Source organism: Coregonus lavaretus (genome assembly GCF_964263955.1).
Source record: "Coregonus lavaretus genome assembly, chromosome: 4".
NCBI lineage: Eukaryota > Metazoa > Chordata > Actinopteri > Salmoniformes > Salmonidae > Coregonus > Coregonus lavaretus.
This window is the reverse complement of record NC_139991.1, coordinates 53,467,431-53,488,641: the sequence shown is the minus strand read 5'-3', so window position 1 is coordinate 53,488,641 and position 21,211 is coordinate 53,467,431. Positions and strand designations below refer to the sequence as shown.

General features: G+C 44.6%; 1 protein-coding gene across 1 annotated transcript in view; it reads left to right on the top strand.

Moving 5' to 3' along the window:
* Nucleotides 1-3,504: 3,504 nt before the first annotated feature.
* ank1b (ankyrin 1, erythrocytic b) overlaps nucleotides 3,505-21,211 on the top strand; it is a gene marked incomplete at both ends in the record, with an annotated part of 90,147 nt that continues 72,440 nt past the window's right edge. Inside the window, 1 exon segment of the mRNA XM_084159617.1 lies at nucleotides 3,505-3,630. Coding sequence (XP_084015743.1) covers nucleotides 3,505-3,630 — 126 coding nt within the window.

The window sequence follows — 21,211 nt, the reverse complement described above, 5'->3', positions numbered from 1 at the left end:
GGGTGGTAAGGGTAGGTAACAACACATCTGCCACGCTGATCCTCAACACGGGGGCCCCTCAGGGGTGCGTGATCAGTCCCCTCCTGTACACCCTGTTCACACATGACTGCATGGCCAGGCACGACTCCAACACCATCATTAAGTTTGCCAACGACACAACAGTGGTAGGCCTGATCACCAACAACGATGAGACAGCCTATAGGGAGGAGGTCAGAGACCTGGCCGTGTGGCGCCAGGACAACAACCTCTCCCTCAACGTGATAAAGACAAAGGAAAGGATTGTGGACTACAGGAAAAGGAGGACCAAGCACGCCCCCATTCTTATCGACGAGGCTGTAGTGGAGCAGGTTGAGAGCTTCAAGTTCCTTGGTGTCCACATCACCAACAAACTGTCATGGTCCAAACACACCAAAACAGTCGTGAAGAGGGCACGACAAAGCCTATTCCGACTCAGGAGACTGAAAAGATTTGGCATGGGTCCTCAGATCCTCAAAAAGTTATACAACTGCACCATTGAGAGCATCCTGACTGGTTGCATCACTGCCTGGTATGGCAACTACTCGGACTCCAACCACAAGGCACTACAGAGGGTAGTGCGTACAACCCAGTACATCACTGGGGCCAAGCTTCCTGCCATCCAGGACCTCTTTACCGGGCGGTGTCAGAGGAAGGCCCTAAAAATTGTCAAAGACTCCAGCCACCCTAGTCATAGACTGTTCTCTCTGCTACCGCACGGCAAGCGGTACCGGAGCGCCAAGTCTAGGTCCAAAAGGCTTCTTAACAGCTTCTACCCCCAAGTTATAAGACTCCTGAACAGCTAATCAAATGGCTACCCAGACTATTTGCATTCCATTTGATGTGTAATTCCACAAAACATATTATGGGGTGAAAATGCAAACTGTTAGGGAATTTAGTGCAAAATACAATAATTTAATATGGAAAAATAATTCAACATGTCAATTTAAGATGATAGAATATGTTGCCCACTCACAAACGATTGTAACAATGACATCTATTTCTCACTAATTTAACCATTTAGAGAATTCAAAAATGCTCTGAAACACAATTTAACTGGGCACTCTAGAACATGGTTTCCCAAACTTGGTCCTGCTGCCCCCCCAGCTGATTAAAATAACCAACTCATCATCAAGCTTTGATTATTTGAATCAGCTGTGTTGTGCTACAGCAAAAACTACAATGTGCACCCAGGGGGGGGGGGGCCCAGGACCTAGTTTGGGAAACCCTGCTCTAGATTAGAGCCTCTATAGTGTCTGTACAGCAGCCTGAACCTTTGACGTCCCTACCAGTCCTCAAGTCCTTGTGCATAGATTTGTAAAAATCTATACTATAATAATCCAGCATTTTTGTAGCCTACCTACACCGTTTTGACTTTGATTCCACCTATCAACCAGTGGTTTAGCTTGTGTTTTTCCTATAGGCCTACATTTTACTCTTTACTGTAGCTAGGCTACGGTTGGCTTCAACGAGGACGACATCTATTAGGTCTATTTTCAAAAGCCTGTAGCTTTTGTCATGGAGATATGACAACGTTATCTCTGTCTGCAGTCTGCACTAATGAGGTATGAGTACAGGTTCAGTAGTCTTATTGTCATAGATTAAAATGCATTTTGTCATTACATAAATGTATGCACGCATGACTGTAAGTCGCTTTGGATAAAAGCATCTGCTAAATGTCTTATTATTATTATTATTATTATTATTATTATGAAAAATTATTTATATGATATCATTCACCAACATTTCAGTAGGTGGCAGTATTATACATATTGTATTATTCCAGGTTTTTGCAAACATAAAATAGATTCTCATAGTGGTATTGACATTTTTGACACATGGGAGAAAAGTTAATTGGAACCTGCCCTGTCAGTTAGAGTGGAATACTGCCTAGCCTACATAGATGTGCCTAGTATGTCATTTCCCTTTTGGCATTTGGGCTCTCAACACAGAATAAACCCCCATTATATTCCTTGGGCTATTGAACCATATTGAAGGATGGACTACTTTGTTGTTTGTTTATTGCCTCCAGTTGAATTGGGACCATTACCATCAGTCAAAATAAAGTCCAAAGCTGTCAATCATACCAAAGCAATTTCCCTCCCTGATTGGTGCCAGTAGTGGCAGGTGGAGTTTGTACTGTATTGAATGATGCATGAAGAAGAGATGCATGGAAAGACCCCAAATCAATACAGGTTTTATTGACACACGCACACACACACACACACACACACACACACACACACACACACACAAACACACACTCTATAATAAATTGCTTGGTCACCAGGTAGACATCCTGGCTTGGCTGAGGAATGCACAGTTTCATATATTTGAATATGTGTTCCCTATGCACAGTATTGATTTAATGCTTAATTTTGGGGGTAGGCTAACTGGAATGAGCGAAGCGATTCAGTTGCATTCTCACGCCAGGCAGTTGAATGCAGGTGTGCTGATATATTGGCTCATGGCAACCGTAAATAAATATGACTGATGTGTTTCCAGTCAGGTGACTGCTGTCTTAAGGCTATGCAGAGAGAGATAGAACCCCACCATGATGTCAGTGTAATTCCTTTATTTATATGTCTCTGGCGTTGAGAAGGATCCCACATATAGCGCTGAGATGACATTTAGTGTGACTGGAATATAAATAAATGGAGCGACTAGGATATGCAACGTGCATGCAATTTTTATGAAACGCATGTTTTGATGTTTATTCCTTGTCTGTTGCTGACTGTAAAACATAACAGAACCAGATTAGCTAGGGTGAACACAGGCTCATTTTACTGCTTGTGTACTAGTCCATGTCAATAAATCACTGAGAGAAATACACCCCCCAAATTGTCTATATATCTTTGAATACCCTGAGATATATATAATAGCCTTTAGAGCAGAGCAAGAAAAGGCTGTATATATTTGATTGAAGAATAACTACATTTCTGCTATATTGCAGGATTGCTGTCCTTTTCCTTTGAGGGAATCGTGGAACCGTGGAAGAGGCAAGAAGAAGCAAGACGTGACAAAAAATCATTTGAAGGAATCTGCAGCTCGTGTGCCCTTACAATTGTATTTTACACACACACGGTTCTCAGCAGCCTGGTCAGTGAGAGTAGAGGAGGAGGATAGAGAGAGGCAGAGGAGGACATAACAAAGGGAGAGAGGGAGCTCTGCACCATGCTGAGCCCAGGACTGCGTGACTGGTCTGTGCTGGGTGAGGGAGGAGGCGGAGCGGGAGGGGAGGCAGCTGCGTGCAACACAGTCTGACTGGATGAGTAGCAGCAGCAGCAACACTAGCAGCATCTCATTTGTGGCTGCTGGGGGCTCGGTCGCTAGAGCACCAAGCTCCGGCTCACACAGACACAGGCGCTCCCAGCGCCACCATCACACACACGCAGTGGCAGCCAAAGCCGTCGTTAGAGCCTGGGCTGGGGCAGGGACAGGTACCACTACTGTGACGACTGGAGCTACGGCGACAACAGCAGCGGCACCATGGCGCAAGCCGCCAAGCAGCTCCGCAAGAACAAGGACCTAGCGGAGCTCGCAGCTCAGGAGCTGAAGGATAAGGAGGAGGAGAAGAACAAGAAGAGGAATCGATCGAGGGACCGCAGACGCAAGGTATGGCTGTCTGAGGATGGTGTCGATTTCTCTCTGTCTTTGTTCTCCCTCTCTCTCGATCATTTACTCCTTTTCTCAACCTGTCTCCCTCCCTCCATTGTGCAGGACGGGTTAGGAACGCTTAACAATATAATTACACACACAGTCACCATGTGTTAACCAATCATTCACATATGTTCATGCACAGGTTGTTTGTTAAGGGGGGGTCATGCTCTTTACTCTGGTCTTTTCCCCATATGTCATTTTTCTTGGAAGGTGGAGTCACAGAGGGTTGGAGGCTGTGTGGAGAGACAGGCAGGGATCCTCTCCTCTGTCTCCCTCCACTCTTCCCCTTCCTAATCTCCTGGCTGAGTGGTGTGCTGCTGGCTGGGTTTAATGTGCATGGGTCTATTGTTTTCCCCTCCTGTGGACCTGCTGCAGTACGTGCCACATATCTCTGAGAGGCTGGCTTTTACAGTCACTTTCCTAGATGAGTGTGTGAGAGAGAGTGTTTATCTGTCCTGGCTGAGAGGGAGAGAGTGATCTCTGCTCTCCCTCCCCTATTTGCTAAGCTTAATATTATTCCTATAAAGAACAGCCTGTTTTAATGTAAACCTCCCAGCTCTACCTGTGAGATTAAGGGTTAAAAGGATGTTCTCCAATAGGGTGCACTGCAGCTGCCTCTATCTCTTGAGTCAGTGTTCTGTGCTGTAGGCTACAGTGATATCTCCACCTGCTCCTTGCATTTTCATGGCTCATTTGCTCATTACCTGGGTGATGATGGTGACATGACACCTCACTGTTGATGTCTTGTGTGTGTATTATCATCACTATAAGACAACGTGAGGTCGGTGTGTAGAGTGGTGGGATCTTGGTGCAAGGAGAGAGAGAGAGAGAGAGAGAGAGAGAGAGAGAGAGAGAGAGAGAGAGAGAGAGAGAGAGAGAGAGAGAGAGAGAGAGAGAGAGAGAGAGAGAGAGGAGCCCGTAGCTCCACGTGACGTTGTTCATACCATGGAAACAGGCTCAGCAATGTCAGGGGTGTCTTACAGGGAGTATAACCTCTTCATATCAACACCATCCGAATGAGAGAGAGGGAGGAGATTAATAGCAACTGTTGGCTGCTATCAGTTCAATACAACACACACATTTCAAAACATCATGTTGCTTGCTGTATGTCAAGGTTGGCATTGGAATAAGGTTGAGACAGCAGCGTATTGAATTAATGGTAACCCTTCCATAATGTGATGATCTACCCTGTCAGTAGTCAGTATGTGTAAAGGAAAAGGTGTCTATGCTACAAAATCTTCATATATACAGTGTGGAAAAAAAGTATTTAGTCAGCCACCAATTGTGCAAGTTCTCCCACTTAAAAAGATGAGAGAGGCCTGTAATTTTCATCATAGGTACACGTCAACTATGACAGACAAATTGAGAAAAAAAATCCAGAAAATCATATTGTATGATTTTTAATGAATTTATTTGTAAATTATGGTGGAAAATAAGTATTTGGTCACCTACAAACAAGCAAGATTTCTGGCTCTCACAGACCTGTAACTTATTCTTTAAGACGCTCCTCTGTCGTCCACTCGTTACCTGTATTAATGGCACCTGTTTGAACTTGTTATCAGTATAAAAGACACCTGTCCACAACCTCAAACAGTCACACTCCAAACTCCACTATGGCCAAGACCAAAGAGCTGTCAAAGGACACCAGAAACAAAATTGTAGACCTGCACCAGGCTGGGAAGACTGAATCTGCAATAGGTAAGCAGCTTGGTTTGAAGAAATCAACTGTGGGAGCAATTATTAGGAAATGGAAGACATACAAGACCACTGATAATCTCCCTCGATCTGGGGCTCCACGCAAGATCTCACCCCGTGGGGTCAAAATGATCACAAAAATCCCAGAACCACACGGCGGGACCTAGTGAATGACCTGCAGAGAGCTGGGACCAAAGTAACAAAGCCTACCATCAGTAACACACTACGCTGCCAGGGACTCAAATCCTGCAGTGCCAGACGTGTCCCCCTGCTTAAGCCAGTACATGTCCAGGCCCGTCTGAAGTTTGCTAGAGTGCATTTGGATGATCCAGAAGAGGATTGGGAGAATGTCATATGGTCAGATGAAACCAAAATATAACTTTTTGGTAAAAACTCAACTCGTCGTGTTTGGAGGACAAATAATGCTGAGTTGCATCCAAAGAACACCATACCTACTGTGAAGCATGGGGGTGGGAACATCATCATCAACGTTTGACCTGTGTCATTGCCAACAAAGGGTATATAACAAAGTATTGAGAAACTTTTGATATTGACCAAATACTTATATTCCACCATAATTTGCAAATAAATTCATTAAAAATCCTACAATGTGATTTTCAGGATTTATTTTCCTCCATTTGTCTGTCATAGTTGACGTGTACCTATGATGAAAATTACAGGCATCTCTCATCTTTTTAATTGGGAGAACTTGCACAATTGGTGGCTGACTAAATACTTTTTTTCCCCCACTGTATCTTCTCAATCATCACAATCTAGTGGTTTTTAAAGATCAGTTAGGGTTTGAGGTTGACTGAGAAAAGTGGAGAAAATATGATCAAATATAGTGACGCTGTAGAATGTTTTGTGTGTTTTCATTGCACTGCATGGGGCTGTAGTACATTTTCCTATTTCCTCAGGGTGTGGACTTAATAAAATATCAGACCCAAGACCTGCTAATTCATTGTGTGTGTGTGTGTGTGTGTGTGTGTGTGTGTGTGTGTGTGTGTGTGTGTGTGTGATGAGCGCGCGCCCATGTGTATGTGCACGCATGCGTGTGTATGTGTGTGTGAAATGATATGGCTTCAGGGTACCTCATTCCACTTTTATGTAACCTCCTGGATGCAGTCCTCTAATGATAAAATACAGTGTGAGCTCAGAGGCATTCACTCTCTCTAGTATTGCTTTGGCTTTGAGGATGATCTCTTCCTTCATAGGTGGAGGCATGACAAAATAACAAAAAAAGTGACCAGGTATGTGCACTGTCTTAGACCTTCTGTAAGTGGAATTCCAAGCTGTTAACATTTAGCTTTAACATTTTTGGTTTGGTTTAGCAGGGTTTAGCGAATGGCCAATTCACTTTTGGGCTATAGTGTGGATAGCTGATTAAAGAAGTCTATCACTCACACTACAGAGCTGGTAGTTGTAATCCACAAAGCTCACTCACTAATAACCATGCATTTGGGTATTCAATTAATTTATACTCGTGGGAATTGGCCTTTATGGATAGGGCTAAATTGAAATGTTTCTTACAGAAGAAATATGGAAAGCATATGCATAACTATGGTAGCAATTAAAAGGGAACAGTTAAGAGATTATCGGGAAATTATTAGACTAAAGGTGAGGACACCACAGTTCACCTGACAAGACTGAATCCAAACATTACACGGTTGATTTCATGTGCATGTTACATTTACTGTACTTTTCGCCGCATTTGTTGATAACGAAATCTGAAAATACTCTGGATACATTCAGTTCCATGATAAGAATATTCTTGGAATATTTGGGGTAGGTGCAACATAAGAAAAAAAATTACAAGGGTTTGAGTGAGAGGTTTAATCGTTTTTTCCAAGTGGCCACACACCTCCAAAGTGTGCACAGTTCCTAAGTAATTTCAATGCACTTTTGACTCAAAGAAGTGTATACAACTATAAGGTGCTTTTTTGATCTCTCCTAGCTATGCCGTTGAGGAAATAGAGCATGCACACTTGTAGTTGTTTTCTTTGGAACACAGCCCTGCATCCCCGCCTTTACACAATTACTGTTGTTGTTTATGCAATCCAAAAACGTACCATTATAAATCGCAATCTGGGTCAAGTGGGCATAATTTGAAAGCTTGTTCTATTGCCAACATAACTAGCTAAATTATAAAATAGGATCTTACAGTGTTAGGCTTTCACTAGGCAATTCAGAGAAGCAGATCGTTATTTTGGTGCGCATATAATGGAGTCATGAGTGTATTCAGATGGGCTCATTCTGTTCAGGACAACCCAGGGTATAACGCCTTGTCTTCTTGTAACTGAACATCAAACATAGTGATCATACACTGAGTGTACAAAACTTTAGGAACACCTTCCTAATATTGAGTTGCACCCCTTTTTCCCTCAGAATGGCCTCAAGGTTTTGAAAGCGTTCCACAGAGATGCTGACCCATGTTGATTCCAATGCTTCCCACAGTTGTGTCAAGTTGGCTGGATACACAATCCATGTTTCAAGGCTTAAAAATCCTTCTTTAACCTGTCTCCTCCCCTTCATCTACACTGATTGAAGTGGAATTTAACAGGTGACATCAATAAGGGATCATAGCTTACACCTGGATTCACCTGGTCAGTCTATGTCATGGAAAGAGCAGCTATTCCTAATGTTTTGTACACTCAGTGTAAATGTTGACACTGTATATTACATGAGTTTTATGATATGGAAATGTGAAATGCACATTTGGACTCACGGGTCTTTGGTTTGCTTGTATGACATCAAAGCGGTATTCATTATAATCCTCAACGTCTCATCTTTCAAAATACACTGAACAAAAATATAAACGTAACATGCAACAATTTCAAAGAGTTACAGTTAATACAGTGAGGGAAAAAAGTATTTGATCCCCTGCTGATTTTGTACGTTTGCCCAAAGACATGATCAGTCTCTAATTTTAATGGTAGGTTTATTTCAACAGTGAGAGACAGAATAACAACAAAAAAATCCAGAAAAACGCATGTCAAAAATTTTATAAATTGATTTGCATTTTAATGAGGGAAATAAGTATTTGAACCCTCTGCAAAACATGACTTAGTACTTGGTGGCAAAACCCTTGTTGGCAATCACAGAGGTCAGACGTTTCTTGTAGTTTTCCACCAGGTTTGCACACATCTCAGGAGGGATTTTGTTCCACTCCTCTTTGCAGATCTTCTCCAAGTCATTAAGGTTTCGAGGCTGACGTTTAGCAACTCGAACCTTCAGCTCCCTCCACAGATTTTCTATGGGATTAAGGTCTGGAGACTGGCTAGGCCACTCCAGGACCTTAATGTGCTTCTTCTTGAGCGACTCCTTTGTTGCCTTGTCCGTGTGTTTTGGGTCATTGTCATGCTGGAATACCCATCCACGACCCATTTTCAATGCCCTGGCTGAGGGAAGGAGGTTCTCACCCAAGATTTGACGGTACATGGCCCCGTCCATCGTCCCTTTGATGCAGTGAAGTTGTCCTGTCCCCTTAGCAGAAAAACACCCCCAAAGCATAATGTTTCCACCTCCATGTTTGACGGTGGGGATGGTGTTCTTGGGGTCATAGGCAGCATTCCTCCTCCTCCAAACACAGCGAGTTGAGTTGATGCCAAAGAGCTCGATTTTGGTCTCATCTGACCACAACACTTTCACCCAGTTCTCCTCTGAATCATTCAGATGTTCATTTGCAAACATCAGACGGCCCTGTATATGTGCTTTCTTGAGCAGGGAGACCTTGCTGGCGCTGCAGGATTTCAGTCCTTCACGGCGTACTGTGTTACCAATTGTTTTCTTGGTGACTATGGTCCCAGCTGCCTTGAGATCATTGACAAGATCCTCCCGTGTAGTTCTGGGCTGATTCCTCACCATTCTCATGATCATTGCAACTCCACAAGGTGTGATCTTGCATGGAGCCCCAGGCCGAGGGAGATTGACAGTTCTTTTGTGTTTCTTCCGTTTGCGAATAATCGCACCAACTGTTGCACCTTCTCATCAAGCTGCTTGGTGATGGTCTTGTAGCCCATTCCAGCCCTGTGTAGGTCTACAATCTTGTCCCTGACATCCTTGGAGAGCTCTTTGGTCTTGGCCATGGTGGAGAGTTTGGAATCTGATTGATTGATTGCTTCTGTGGACAAGTGTCTTTTATACAGGTAACAAGCTGAGATTAGGAGCACTCCCTTTAAGAGTGTGCTCCTAATCTCAGCTCGTTACCTGTATAAAATACACCTGGGAGCCAGGAATCTTTCTGATTGAGAGGGGGTCAAATACTTATTTCCCTCATTAAAATGCAAATCAATTTCTAACATTTTTGACATGCGTTTTTCTGGATTTTTTTGTTGTTATTCTGTCTCTCACTGTTCAAATAAACCTACCATTAAAATTATAGACTGATCATTTCTTTGTCAGTGGGCAAACATACAAAATCAGCAGGGGATCAAATACTTTTTTCCCTCACTGTATGTGTTTTACGATACGTCAAAAAGCATAGTTGACGTAAACAAAAATGCCAGATTGCACTGTTTTGTCAATGTGAATGGGGCTGTGTGTTGGTGTGTACTGTATGTCCGTACTGCGTGGCTGTGTGTTGGTGTGTACTGTAATTCCGTACTGCGTGGCTGTGTGTTGGTGTGTACTGTATTTCCGAACTGCGTGGCTGTGTGTTGGTGTGTACTGTATGTCCGTACTGCGTGGCTGTGTGTTGGTGTGTACTGTATGTCCGTACTGCGTGGCTGTGTGTTGGTGTGTACTGTATGTCCGTACTGCGTGGCTGTGTGTTGGTGTGTACTGTATGTCCGTACTGCGTGGCTGTGTGTTGGTGTGTACTGTATTTCCGAACTGCGTGGCTGTGTGTTGGTGTGTACTGTATGTCCGTACTGCGTGGCTGTGTGTTGGTGTGTACTGTATGTCCGTACTGTGTGGCTGGGTGTTGGTGTGTACTGTATTTCCGTACTGCGTGGCTGTGTGTTGGTGTGTACTGTATGTCCGTACTGCGTGAGTGTGTGCACGCCTACACACATGCATGTTGTGTGTCCTTGCACACAAATAGTAGCTGGCCCAGCATCCCTTCTGTCAGACCTTGGATGTGGTTCCCCATGGCAACTGAAGGTGTGAGGGACAGATAGAAACAGGTTTGATCTACCAGGTTTTGCTGGGCAGGTTGTAGTGCCATTGCCATTTGAAACCCTCACGTGTGTGTAAATGGATAGAATGGAACATAAACTACTAGTCCGGTAGCAGATCAATTACCAATTTAGCCAAATCCCCTGTTGTGTTCGTTGTCATGCCAAACATTATGTATGGGTTGACAACGAGTGAAAAATAATTGGCTCAAGGCATGCACATACAGATCCGCGAACAGGCTAATAAACTACTCCATGTCAAATTAAACGATTAACTAGGTTGTTTAATTCAATGTTACAAAATGCCTTTGCATTTATTGGTTATGAAAAGGTGTTTTGGGCACTGTAAAGTCAAGTACCAGTATAAGCTATTTTCCCGGGACATCCAGTAGTTTTGGGTGGATTACATCTCCTACTTACCACAGCACATCAACTGGAGATCCATTATTATAAGCTCTTAGAGAGGCCTCTGTACCTTTAGGAAGGGCCATTACCACCATGTCAAGAGCTTAACCGACTGGATTAGTAATAATGTAATGGAGAGGGGGCCCTCTATGAAAGAGTACTTTTGAGACATTAGCTGGAAAACTGAAGCCGTAGCCTACCTCTGATTATGGCACCATGACTCAGTGTGAAAAGTAGGTTGACTTGACTGTGCTATATCTGTGCTGTAGTGTCTCTTCTGAAAGTCACACTCAACATACTGTATGTGGCGTGGTTAATAATTCATGTCATACCAAATCTACTGATTAATGCAAGTTGCTGTGGAGTGGGAGGTATAGAGAGAGAGAAAGGGGGGTGGGGGGAGTGGTGTGGACGGCAGATGAGAGGTGAGGAGGGTGGATGCCCAGCCTAGGGACCTCTACCACATGTTTTTATCTGCAGCTGGACACAGCTGTCTCAACCCCAGGGTTTCCACTGCATAGCGTGAGTGTCTCTTTCTGTGTGTGTGTGTGTCTTTCTGTGTGTGTGTGTGTGTGTGTGTGTCTATGTCTGTCTGTGTCTGTGTCTGTATGCACATCTTATCACATGTCTACATGATATGTGTCTACTTTGTTAGCTGATGGTGACATGACATGGTTTTTCTGCATGTATTGTGTGGAATGGTTCCTTGATGTGTCTTGGACCTATCCTGCTTTGGCTCGAGGTCATGTCTCTGTCTTGTCTCAGTGCTGGGTAATATGATGCAGTGAAGTCATGAAAGGAGATCCACTGACAGCTCCTAAAGACAAAAGCACTCTGTATTGGCTCATCAAAAATCAATAGCTTCATTAGAAGCGTGGAACCTCTGAAACTTTGTCTGAGCTAATTTTATACCTCAGCCTAAACTCTGGCCTGCTGCCAACAGACACCCTGCCAACCTGAGGCACAGGTTGAGGGGGGTTAGGGTGGGGGGTGGGTATGGTGTCCTCCATAGCATCTGTTTGTCCCTGAGTTATCCTCTCCCCAATTACTTCCACCTCACTGTAGTATTTTAGGGACTATGGGCAAGCCTGTTTTTGGTGGAGAGTTGACCCCTCTCTTGCCATCTCTCTCCAGCCCACTGGTCTGAAAGGGACTGGATGGAGTGAGAGCACTGGGACAGAAAATATCCACCTGGAGGCTGAATGGAGAGGAGAACACCAGGGCCTATTTAAGACTGTTGGGACGTGAGACCTAGCTCTTGTGTGTTCCTGTGTGAAATGAGAGAGCCAGTCTGCCAATGCCATTCAGATAGAGATGTTCTTGTCTGAAAGCCCACCAATCAAACAGCTCATCTATAAGCCCGCCCGTTAATCAGAACATCGCCTCTCTAGAGGAACTAGCCAATCAGAGCCCCTCTAGTGCAGGGGAGGGGTAATGGCAGTAAATCGTATCTTTATAGTTTATTTTGACCTTGGGTCAAGAGGCAGGCATCTGAAGTGACTGATTTTTGCCATGGTGATTACAGTGTGACATATTGGCACTGCACACCAACCATACAGAGATTGGGTGCTGAGAGTATGCCCAAAAACAGCAGCTGCAACTGGATTCCATAGTCTTTTAATTGACCTTAATTTCAACTAACATGCTGCTACTACAAGAGAAATCGGCTCCCCACAGATTGGGGCTGTTTTAATCTGATCACATATGGAGCATTGGTCTCGATTACCATTCCCCCAGATCCGCTGCAGGGGCTGGCCATTAGACCTGTGCTACACAGCCTATCTCTCATTATGAGACTGAGACAGCAGGCTGGGTTATGTAATGGAATCAGAGCTCCTCAAGGTCTGTGTGGATCATGTGGCCCAGGGAGCCTGCTAATGTGCTGAAGCACTGCCCTTGGCAACACCCTACACCCATCAGTGACACTCCATGTACCACTCATACTGGACTCTATGTACAGTATGTGCTGCTGGGGACAAGTGGAGGCCTGGAGGCCATTGGAACAGTTGGGAAGAATTGTCCTTGGGATGTAAACAAAGTGGAATTCAATTGGTATCCCTAGAAAGGGCAGATACCTTGGGGAAGATCATTGAGAGGAGATGGATGATCTAGCAAGGGTAGAGGAAATATTGTTGAGGGGCAAAACATACTGTAGTAAAGGCATATGCAAGATATCTATAAAGTTAAAATGGAGATAATAGTTGAGGGATAGTTGGCAAGGCTGGGGCAGAGAGATGTATACAGGAATGTCCTTGCAGTGGTAGTAGAGGGTATGTGGGCAGTGCACTTTAAGTAATCATGTCTGTATCGCTGTGCTCCTCTGCAGTGTTGCTGCTGTGTTATTGATTGATGGGTTTGATCAGGGAAAGGTAGATCCATCAGCTGGCTCCCTGACAGAACAAGGAGTTTTACACACATGAACGCACACAAACAGCTCTGTCTGTCCTCGTCTCCCATCTGTCACTCGCTCCTTTCATTCCCTCTCCTCCTCATTTTTCCAACCCTCTATAATCCCTCTCTTCTCTTACCCTCCTCTGCCAACCAGCTCCCCATCCCCCTCTCCTTCATCCTCTGGTGTCATTCCCTCTTCAACCTCTCACTTTATTTCCCTCCTTGCTTCTCTCCCGCAACCTCTTCCCTTCTCCAGCCCCTTTGCCTCAATCCCCTCTTCCTCTCTCCTCCCCCTGACCCTAGCCCTGTTCTCCCTCTCTCCTCCCCCTGACCCTAGCCCTGCTCTCCCTCTCTCCTCCCCCTGACCCTAGCCCTGTTCTCCCTCTCTCCTCCCCCTGACCCTAGCCCTGCTCTCCTTCTCTCCTCCCCCTGACCCTAGCCCTGTTCTCCCTCTCTCCTCCCCCTGACCCTGACTCTAGCCCTGTTCTCCCTCTCTCCTCCCCCTGACCCTAGCCCTGTTCTCCCTCTCTCCTCCCCCTGACCCTAGCCCTGCTCTCCCTCTCTCCTCCCCCTGACCCTGACCCTAGCCCTGTTCTCCCTCTCTCCTCCCCCTGACCCTAGCCCTGCTCTCCCTCTCTCCTCCCCCTGACCCTAGCCCTGTTCTCCCTCTCTCCTCCCCCTGACCCTAGCCCTGTTCTCCCTCTCTCCTCCCCCTGACCCTAGCCCTGCTCTCTGGCTATCCTCTAATGGAGTAGCATGGAGCACAGGCTCCCCTCACAGCCACTAAGGAAAACCTCTGGCGCACAGAATTACCTAACACACCACACACACACACACACACACACACACACACACACACACACACACACACACACACACACACACACACACACAAGGAACACACACCTCTGGTAAATACAGAAAAGCTACATCTGTGTGTTTTTTCCTTTGTAAACAGCCAGGTATGTTTCCACTCCTGTAGCTCAGTTGGTAGAGCATGGCGCTTGCAACGCAAGGGTAGTGGGTCGTTTCCCACGGGGGGCCAGTATGAAAAATGTATGCACTCACTAACTGTAAGTCGCTCTGGATAAGAGTGTCTGCTAAATGACTAAAATGTCAATTGGATCACTAAAAAAAATTATGTATAGACACACCTATAGGTCAGTGTCAATACCATTCAAATGAGCTGCAATTACACAGGTATATAAACATACAATTACTGTTTGCCATTAATGGATGCCCTAATGGAGGAGTCAACAACAACACACTGTGCTTTTATTGCAAACAATAGTAGAGAGAGAGAGAGAGAGCGAGAAAGAGAGAGAGACACAGACTATTATATCTGGGATGTAGCACAGTTGGTTGCTCTCTTTTCATTCTTCTCTGCTTATTTGCTACAGGCGCAATAACACACTCACAAGCACACACAGACTGGATACACTCACAGGCACAGAGAAATAGAGAGAGGGAGAGACAGAGGGGAAGGGAGAGCAAAATGAGTGAGGCTATGGACAGACTGATAGGCGGTTTGTCTCCCCAGCTGTGTACCTCTGACAATCCTCCCTGTTTAGATACAGTTGAAGTCGGAAGTTTACATACACTTAGGTTGGAGTCATTAAAACTCAACCACAACTATAGTTTTGGCAAATCGGTTAAGACATCTACTTTGTGCATGACACAAGTAATCTTTCCAACAATTGTTTACAGACATATTATTTCACTTATAATTCACTGTATCACAATTCCAGTGGGTCAGAAGTTTACATACACTAAGTTGACTGTCCCCTTAAACAGCTTGGAAAATTCCAGAAGATGATGTCATGGCTTTAGAAACTTCTGATAGGCTAATTGACATCATTTGAGTCAATTGGAGGTGTACCTGTGGATGTATTTCAAGGTCTACCTTCAAACTCAGCCAAGACCTCAGAAAAAACATTGTAGACCTCCACAAGTCTGGTTCATCCTTGAGAGCAATTTCCAAACGCCTGAAGGTACCACGTTCATCTGTACAAACAATAGTACGCAAGTATAAACACCATGGGACCACGCAGCCGTCATACTGCTCAGGAAGGAGACGTGTTCTGTCTCCTAGAGATTAATGTACTTTGGTGCGAAAAGTACAAATCAATCCCAGAACAACAGCAAAGGACCTTGTGAAGATGCTGGAGGAAACAGGTACAAAGTATCTATATCCACAGTAAAACGAGTCCTATATCGACATAACCTGAAAGACCGCTCAGCAAGGAAGAAGCCACTGCTCTAAAACCGCCATAAAAAAGCCGGTTTGCAACTGCACAAAGATCGTACTTTTTGGAGAGATGTCCTCTGGTCTGATGAAACAAAAATAGAACTGTTTGGCCATAATGACCATTGTTATGTTTGGAGGAAAAAGGGGAAGGCTTGCAAGCCGAAGAACACCATCCCAACCGTGAAGCACGGGGGTGGCAGCATCATGCTGTGGGGGTGCTTTGCTGCAGGAGGGACTGGTGCACTTCACAAAATAGATGCCATCATGAGGAAGGAAAATTATGTGGATAGATTGAAGCAACATCTCAAGACATCAGTCAGGAAGTTAAATCTTGGTCGCAAATGGGTCTTCCAAATGGACAATGACCCCAAGCATACTTCCAAAGTTGTGGCAAAATGGCTTAAGGACAACAAAGTCAAGGTATTGGAGTGGCCATCACAAAGCCCTGACCTCAATCCTATAGAAAATATGTGGGCAGAACTGAAAAAGCGTGTGCGAGCAAGGAGGCCTACAAACCTGACTCAGTTACACCAGCTCTGTCAGGAGGAATGGGCCAAAATTCACCCAACTTATAAAGGTAATGCTACCAAATACTAATTGACCCACTGGGAATGTGATGAAAGAAATAAAAGCTCTCTCTACTATTATTTCACATTCTTCAAATAAAGTGGTGATCCTAACTGAGCTAAGACAGGGAATTTCTACTAGGATTAAATGTCAGGAATTGTGAAAAACTGAGTTTAAATGTATTTGGCTAAGGTGTATGTAAACTTCCGACTTCAACTGTACCTGTGGTGAATGCTGATGAACACTCTCCCGTGCCAGCCAACGGGAAGTGAGATGATGAATATATAATAACTGCCACGCTTGGTGGAAACAATATGTAAGTGAAGTTGGGAATCCTCTGGCAGGAAGCTGGGTCTACTCCACCATTTGCTTGGCTTGGCATTCAACACATTTTCTGAATGATTCAAATCAAGTTTAGGAAGATAGTCTGACCATGGACGTTGATATTGAAATCAATTTACATGTTATGTTAATTTGTTTGCCTGGGGTCGCTGTGTGTGTGTGTGTGTGTGTGTTTGTAGGCTACTGTAATTGTGTGTGAGTCTGATTGAGTCTGTGCCAATGTGTTGTTATCGACTGGTTAAGATGTGCGCGTTCTCTGCACCGTACCAAATGTAAATTTCCTGTGTGATGTGCAATTTCTGCCTCATTAACTGACATGGGGATGTTTCTCAGTGGAAAGGCTAAGTACGCTGCCTCTTCCCTTCCCTGCCTCTGCTAATGGAGTTAATAATGATTATCGACCGTGGTCCATTGAACCGATGTCACGATCGTCTAAGGAGGAGGACCAAGGCGCAGCGTTGAAGGTGAACATATTATTTATTATACTGATCACACGATCAAAACAACAGATGATAACGTGATGTCTACGGTTTAACACAAACCAAATAAGAACAAGAAACCACAAACACAAAGGAAAAGACCAGCTGACACTCGTTGCCTCTGATTGGGAGTCACTCAGGCCAACATAGAAATACAAACTAGACCCACAACCTACAACACCAAACATAGAAACTAACACCCTGGCTCAACATACGAGAGTCCCCCGAGCCAGGGCGTGACAACCGAGCTTAATGTTTACCCTATTTCCTGCTCATTCTGCATATTCAGGAACAGCTTCTTTTGAATGATGTACGTTTGATTTGAACCAAAGGGACTCAAAGCCAGTGAGTCAAGCGACCTTCCCATGCACCGTGAGTGTATCCCCATTGATCAGTCTCTCCTTGCACATGCCCATGCATATCTGTAATCTGAGAGAGATACAGCGTCTGGAGAAGGAAAGAGAAAGTGGGAGAGGCAGAGCGAAGGAGACCGCTGGGTTTTTTGTCTGGTAAAGCTAATAAGGAATAAGATAGATCCTTTTATGACTCACATCTACAGAAGCGTCTGGATCTCTGAGGAGAGAGAAAATGAGGGAGAGAGGGCTAGAGGGGGTTAAATTGTGGGGTGGTGAAAATTCAAATCTAAACTTGATAGTGTGAGGTGTAGGGGAGGTTGGGTCAGGAAAGACAGTGTGAAGGAGTGAGGCAGGTACAAGGATGTTTATTTTATTTAACCTTTAGTTTGACAGGGAGTCATGCTGAGACCAAGGTATCTTTTACAGATGAGCCCTATAATTTAAACAACCTTCTCAGTTCCTCACCATCTCCCTCCTCCTCTCTATTTCCCTCTCTCTCCTCCTTCCTCCCTTTCTCTTTATCTCTTTATCTCTCTCTCTCTCTCTCTCTCTCTCTCTCTCTCTCTCTCTCTCTCTCTCTCTCTCTCTCTCTCTCTCTCTCTCTCTCTCTCTCTCTCTCTCCCTGTCTCTCTGTTCTGTGTGCATTAATCATTGTTTATGTGTGTGGCAGACTCTGTCATGGAGTGTGACTAACAGCGCGCCCACACTCCCTGTCCCACTCAATCCCCCTCTCTCAGCTCTCATCTCCCTCAACTGGCTGATGGGACCTGGGTTAGCCACCCTGCTCCAGGCCACAGAGGACCAACAGTCACCACACAGAGTCACCACAAAGCCCACCCAGCCCATAGGGCAGCATCACAGGCCAGCTAAGTGCCTCCAGCTCCTCTATTTCTCTATGTAAACATCACGGTTGCTTAACCCCGAAGGACCTTAGGTCTCGTCTCGTTACAGTTATTTCATTATGACAAACAACTGACAGATCCTCTCTTTCTCACTCGATTTCCATGTTATTCACACATTTTCCATGTTATTCACACTTCCATGCTCAATTTCCATGTTATTCACACATTGGACACACATTTCTTTATTTCCGAAGATGGACACATACTGTAATAGTGTATCATGGAGTCTGACTCAGCTGGTTTGGGACAGTGACAGGGTGACAGGGTGACAGGGTGACAGGGTGACAGTGTGACAGGGTGACAGTGCAGTGCTGGCTCGACACCAGCAACCCTTGAGTAGGGGGAGCAAGGTGAGAGGAACAAACACAGAGAAGGACAAACACCACCATTGGTTGTCCCTGTCCCACCATACTACACCACACCTGACCACTGACTGACTGTCCTAAAGCCAGCAGTGTGTGAGAGTGAACGAACTGACTTGAAAAACATGATTTCTACACTTCTTAAGTAAAGCATCTGTAAATCCTTTAAATCAGTTTAATTCTGTGCTGTATATCAGCATCAGTAGCTGGTTAGTGTGGATGTATTAAATGATTTATGGTGGACTCAATGAGAATGGTATATTTTGGGGGCATGATATGTCAACAAGTCTGTCTGGGCTATGTTCTTAGGACTCCCTTGTGTATCCAGTTTATTACAGCATGTGTCATGGAGGATGGGGGTGCTGAGTTCTCAACATGCCATCATCATAGGATATATGTCACAATAATGTTGCCACACCACTGCTCTTTTGTTAAATGGGCTGTATGATTTTGTCATGTACACATTTTACCAATGTCTTGGCTGTGATTCTGTGTTAGCTCTGCTTCAGACAACAGCGAGAGAGAGTGGATTACTATAAAACATTTTGGCTGGATTATGGTAATCTCACGGTGTCTATGTGTGTGTCACTGTGATTGTCTCAGTGGCTGGTTAGGCCTGGGGGTGTTTGGCTGCTTTAAACACTAGTTTAATGAGTTTAGATCAGAACCTTATTTAGTATTCCACTCTGCCTCTCTGACTCACTGCTGCTAGATCACGTTTTAGAAAATAGCCCAAACCCCAGGGAAATGGAACTGGTGATTTCATACATCAGTTTAGAAAGCAACACAGAATGTGTTAACCCCTTGGAACTTAAGGCTTATCATTGACCCTGGCACAAACAATCTATCTGATGAATGGGACCCTAAACACCCCCCCCGGACCTGAGGATGATGCTGATTCAGAACGGCTATCGATGGTCACATGGAGTGGTCATAATCATATTGTCACCACTCCCTCCGAAGCTGCCTCATCTCCTTGTTCAGGCAGGTTTCGGTGTTCGTCGTCACCGGCCTTCTAGCCAATGCTGCTCCTCTTTTCATCAAACCATTTGTTTTGTCTTGTTTTTCACACACACCTGGTACATATCCCCTCATCAGTCTCTGTATAATTATTCCCTCTACTCCCCCATGTCTTTGTGTGTTATTGTTCCATGTGAAGGTGTCGCTAGCTCGTGTTGAGCATTATGTTACTTTTATCGCCAGGATATTCACCCGTGTGTTTTGTTTTCCCAGTACGCATTTAAGTCGCACTGTATTTGGTTTACGCATTGCTGCAGACTGCTGTATTGGCCAAATAAACCCTATTCTATGATTCACACCTCCTGCGCCTGGCTCCGTCCTACTCAACTTGTTACACATTGTCACGAATTCAGCCGAGGCTGCCCCTCCTCCTTGCTAAGGCAGGCTTCGGCGTTCGTCGTCACCGGAGTACTAGCTGCCACCGATCTATGTTTCTGTGTTCCACTTGTTTTGTCTTGATTGCACACACCTGATTCCCATCACGTTAATTTGTTTCCCTATTTTACCCTATTTTACCCTCTGGTTTCCTCATGTTGTTGTGCGTGATTGTTCGTTGTTTTGCTGTCTTTCTTGTGAGCTGGTATTTTTCTTCCCTGCGTGGAAGATATGCTCTGTTACTTTTGTTTAGTAGAGTACGTTGTTTACTAAGTTCTGTGTCCTGCGCCTGACTCTGTCCTACCGCTACACACTGACGCATGACACACATATTAAAAGTCTGCTGGAGTCCCATAGAGCAAGATGGATTTGGGCTGTAGATATGACATAATTCTATGAGGAAAGTGAAGTGACGTATGATTTACTAACTGGTTTGTATGCTATTGTAGTCTCATTTTTGGAGGGGTTGCAGACTATGCATGTGGGGGTGGCTTGATGTACTGATCTTGTCCTCTGCCCCACCATGCAGCCTCCTCGTGTCCCCCCTCCACTTCCCCTCACCTCCCCTCTCTCTCCCCCCTCTCCCATCTCTCAGCATGGCCCTGAGTCGTAAGATAACACCCACTGGGTGATTAGTGATGACCTGCTGTCACAAACACAGACCGACGTGGTGGGATCAGCTACACATGCAAACAAACCACAGGCCTATTCCTTTTTTTTTACAATAAACAAAAACATACATACAGTAGACATAAACAATAGACACTTAGCATTTACATACATACATTTCCACAAACATGAATAACATCACACTTGCTCAGATCCACATGTTCCCACCATATCCACACCCAATGTTGTTTATTAATGCTTGTAAGACTCTACCTCAAATTACTTCAAATTGTGTTATGTTGTTTCTATGTAGCCAGATTTTTTCCAATCTTTAAATCAAAGCGTTTGATTCTTCCATTCTCTTAATGTTGGGGTATCATTTGACTTCCAGTATTTAAGTAATAGCTTCTTCAATATAAGTGACGAAAATAATATTGTCCAACCCATTGGGTATCTCACCGCACCTCCATATGCCATGTCTTGAAATATGCAGATAGACAGATTAAAAATAAACTTACATTGTAAAACCTCTGACAGCCAGCTTTCTAACTCTGCCCATAACCTTTGGACTTCATAGCACTCCCAGAAGGCATGAATTATTGAGTCATTGTTAGATTTACACTTAAGACATGACTCTGCCGTTGTGCTGTAGAATTTGTGAATTTTGTGTT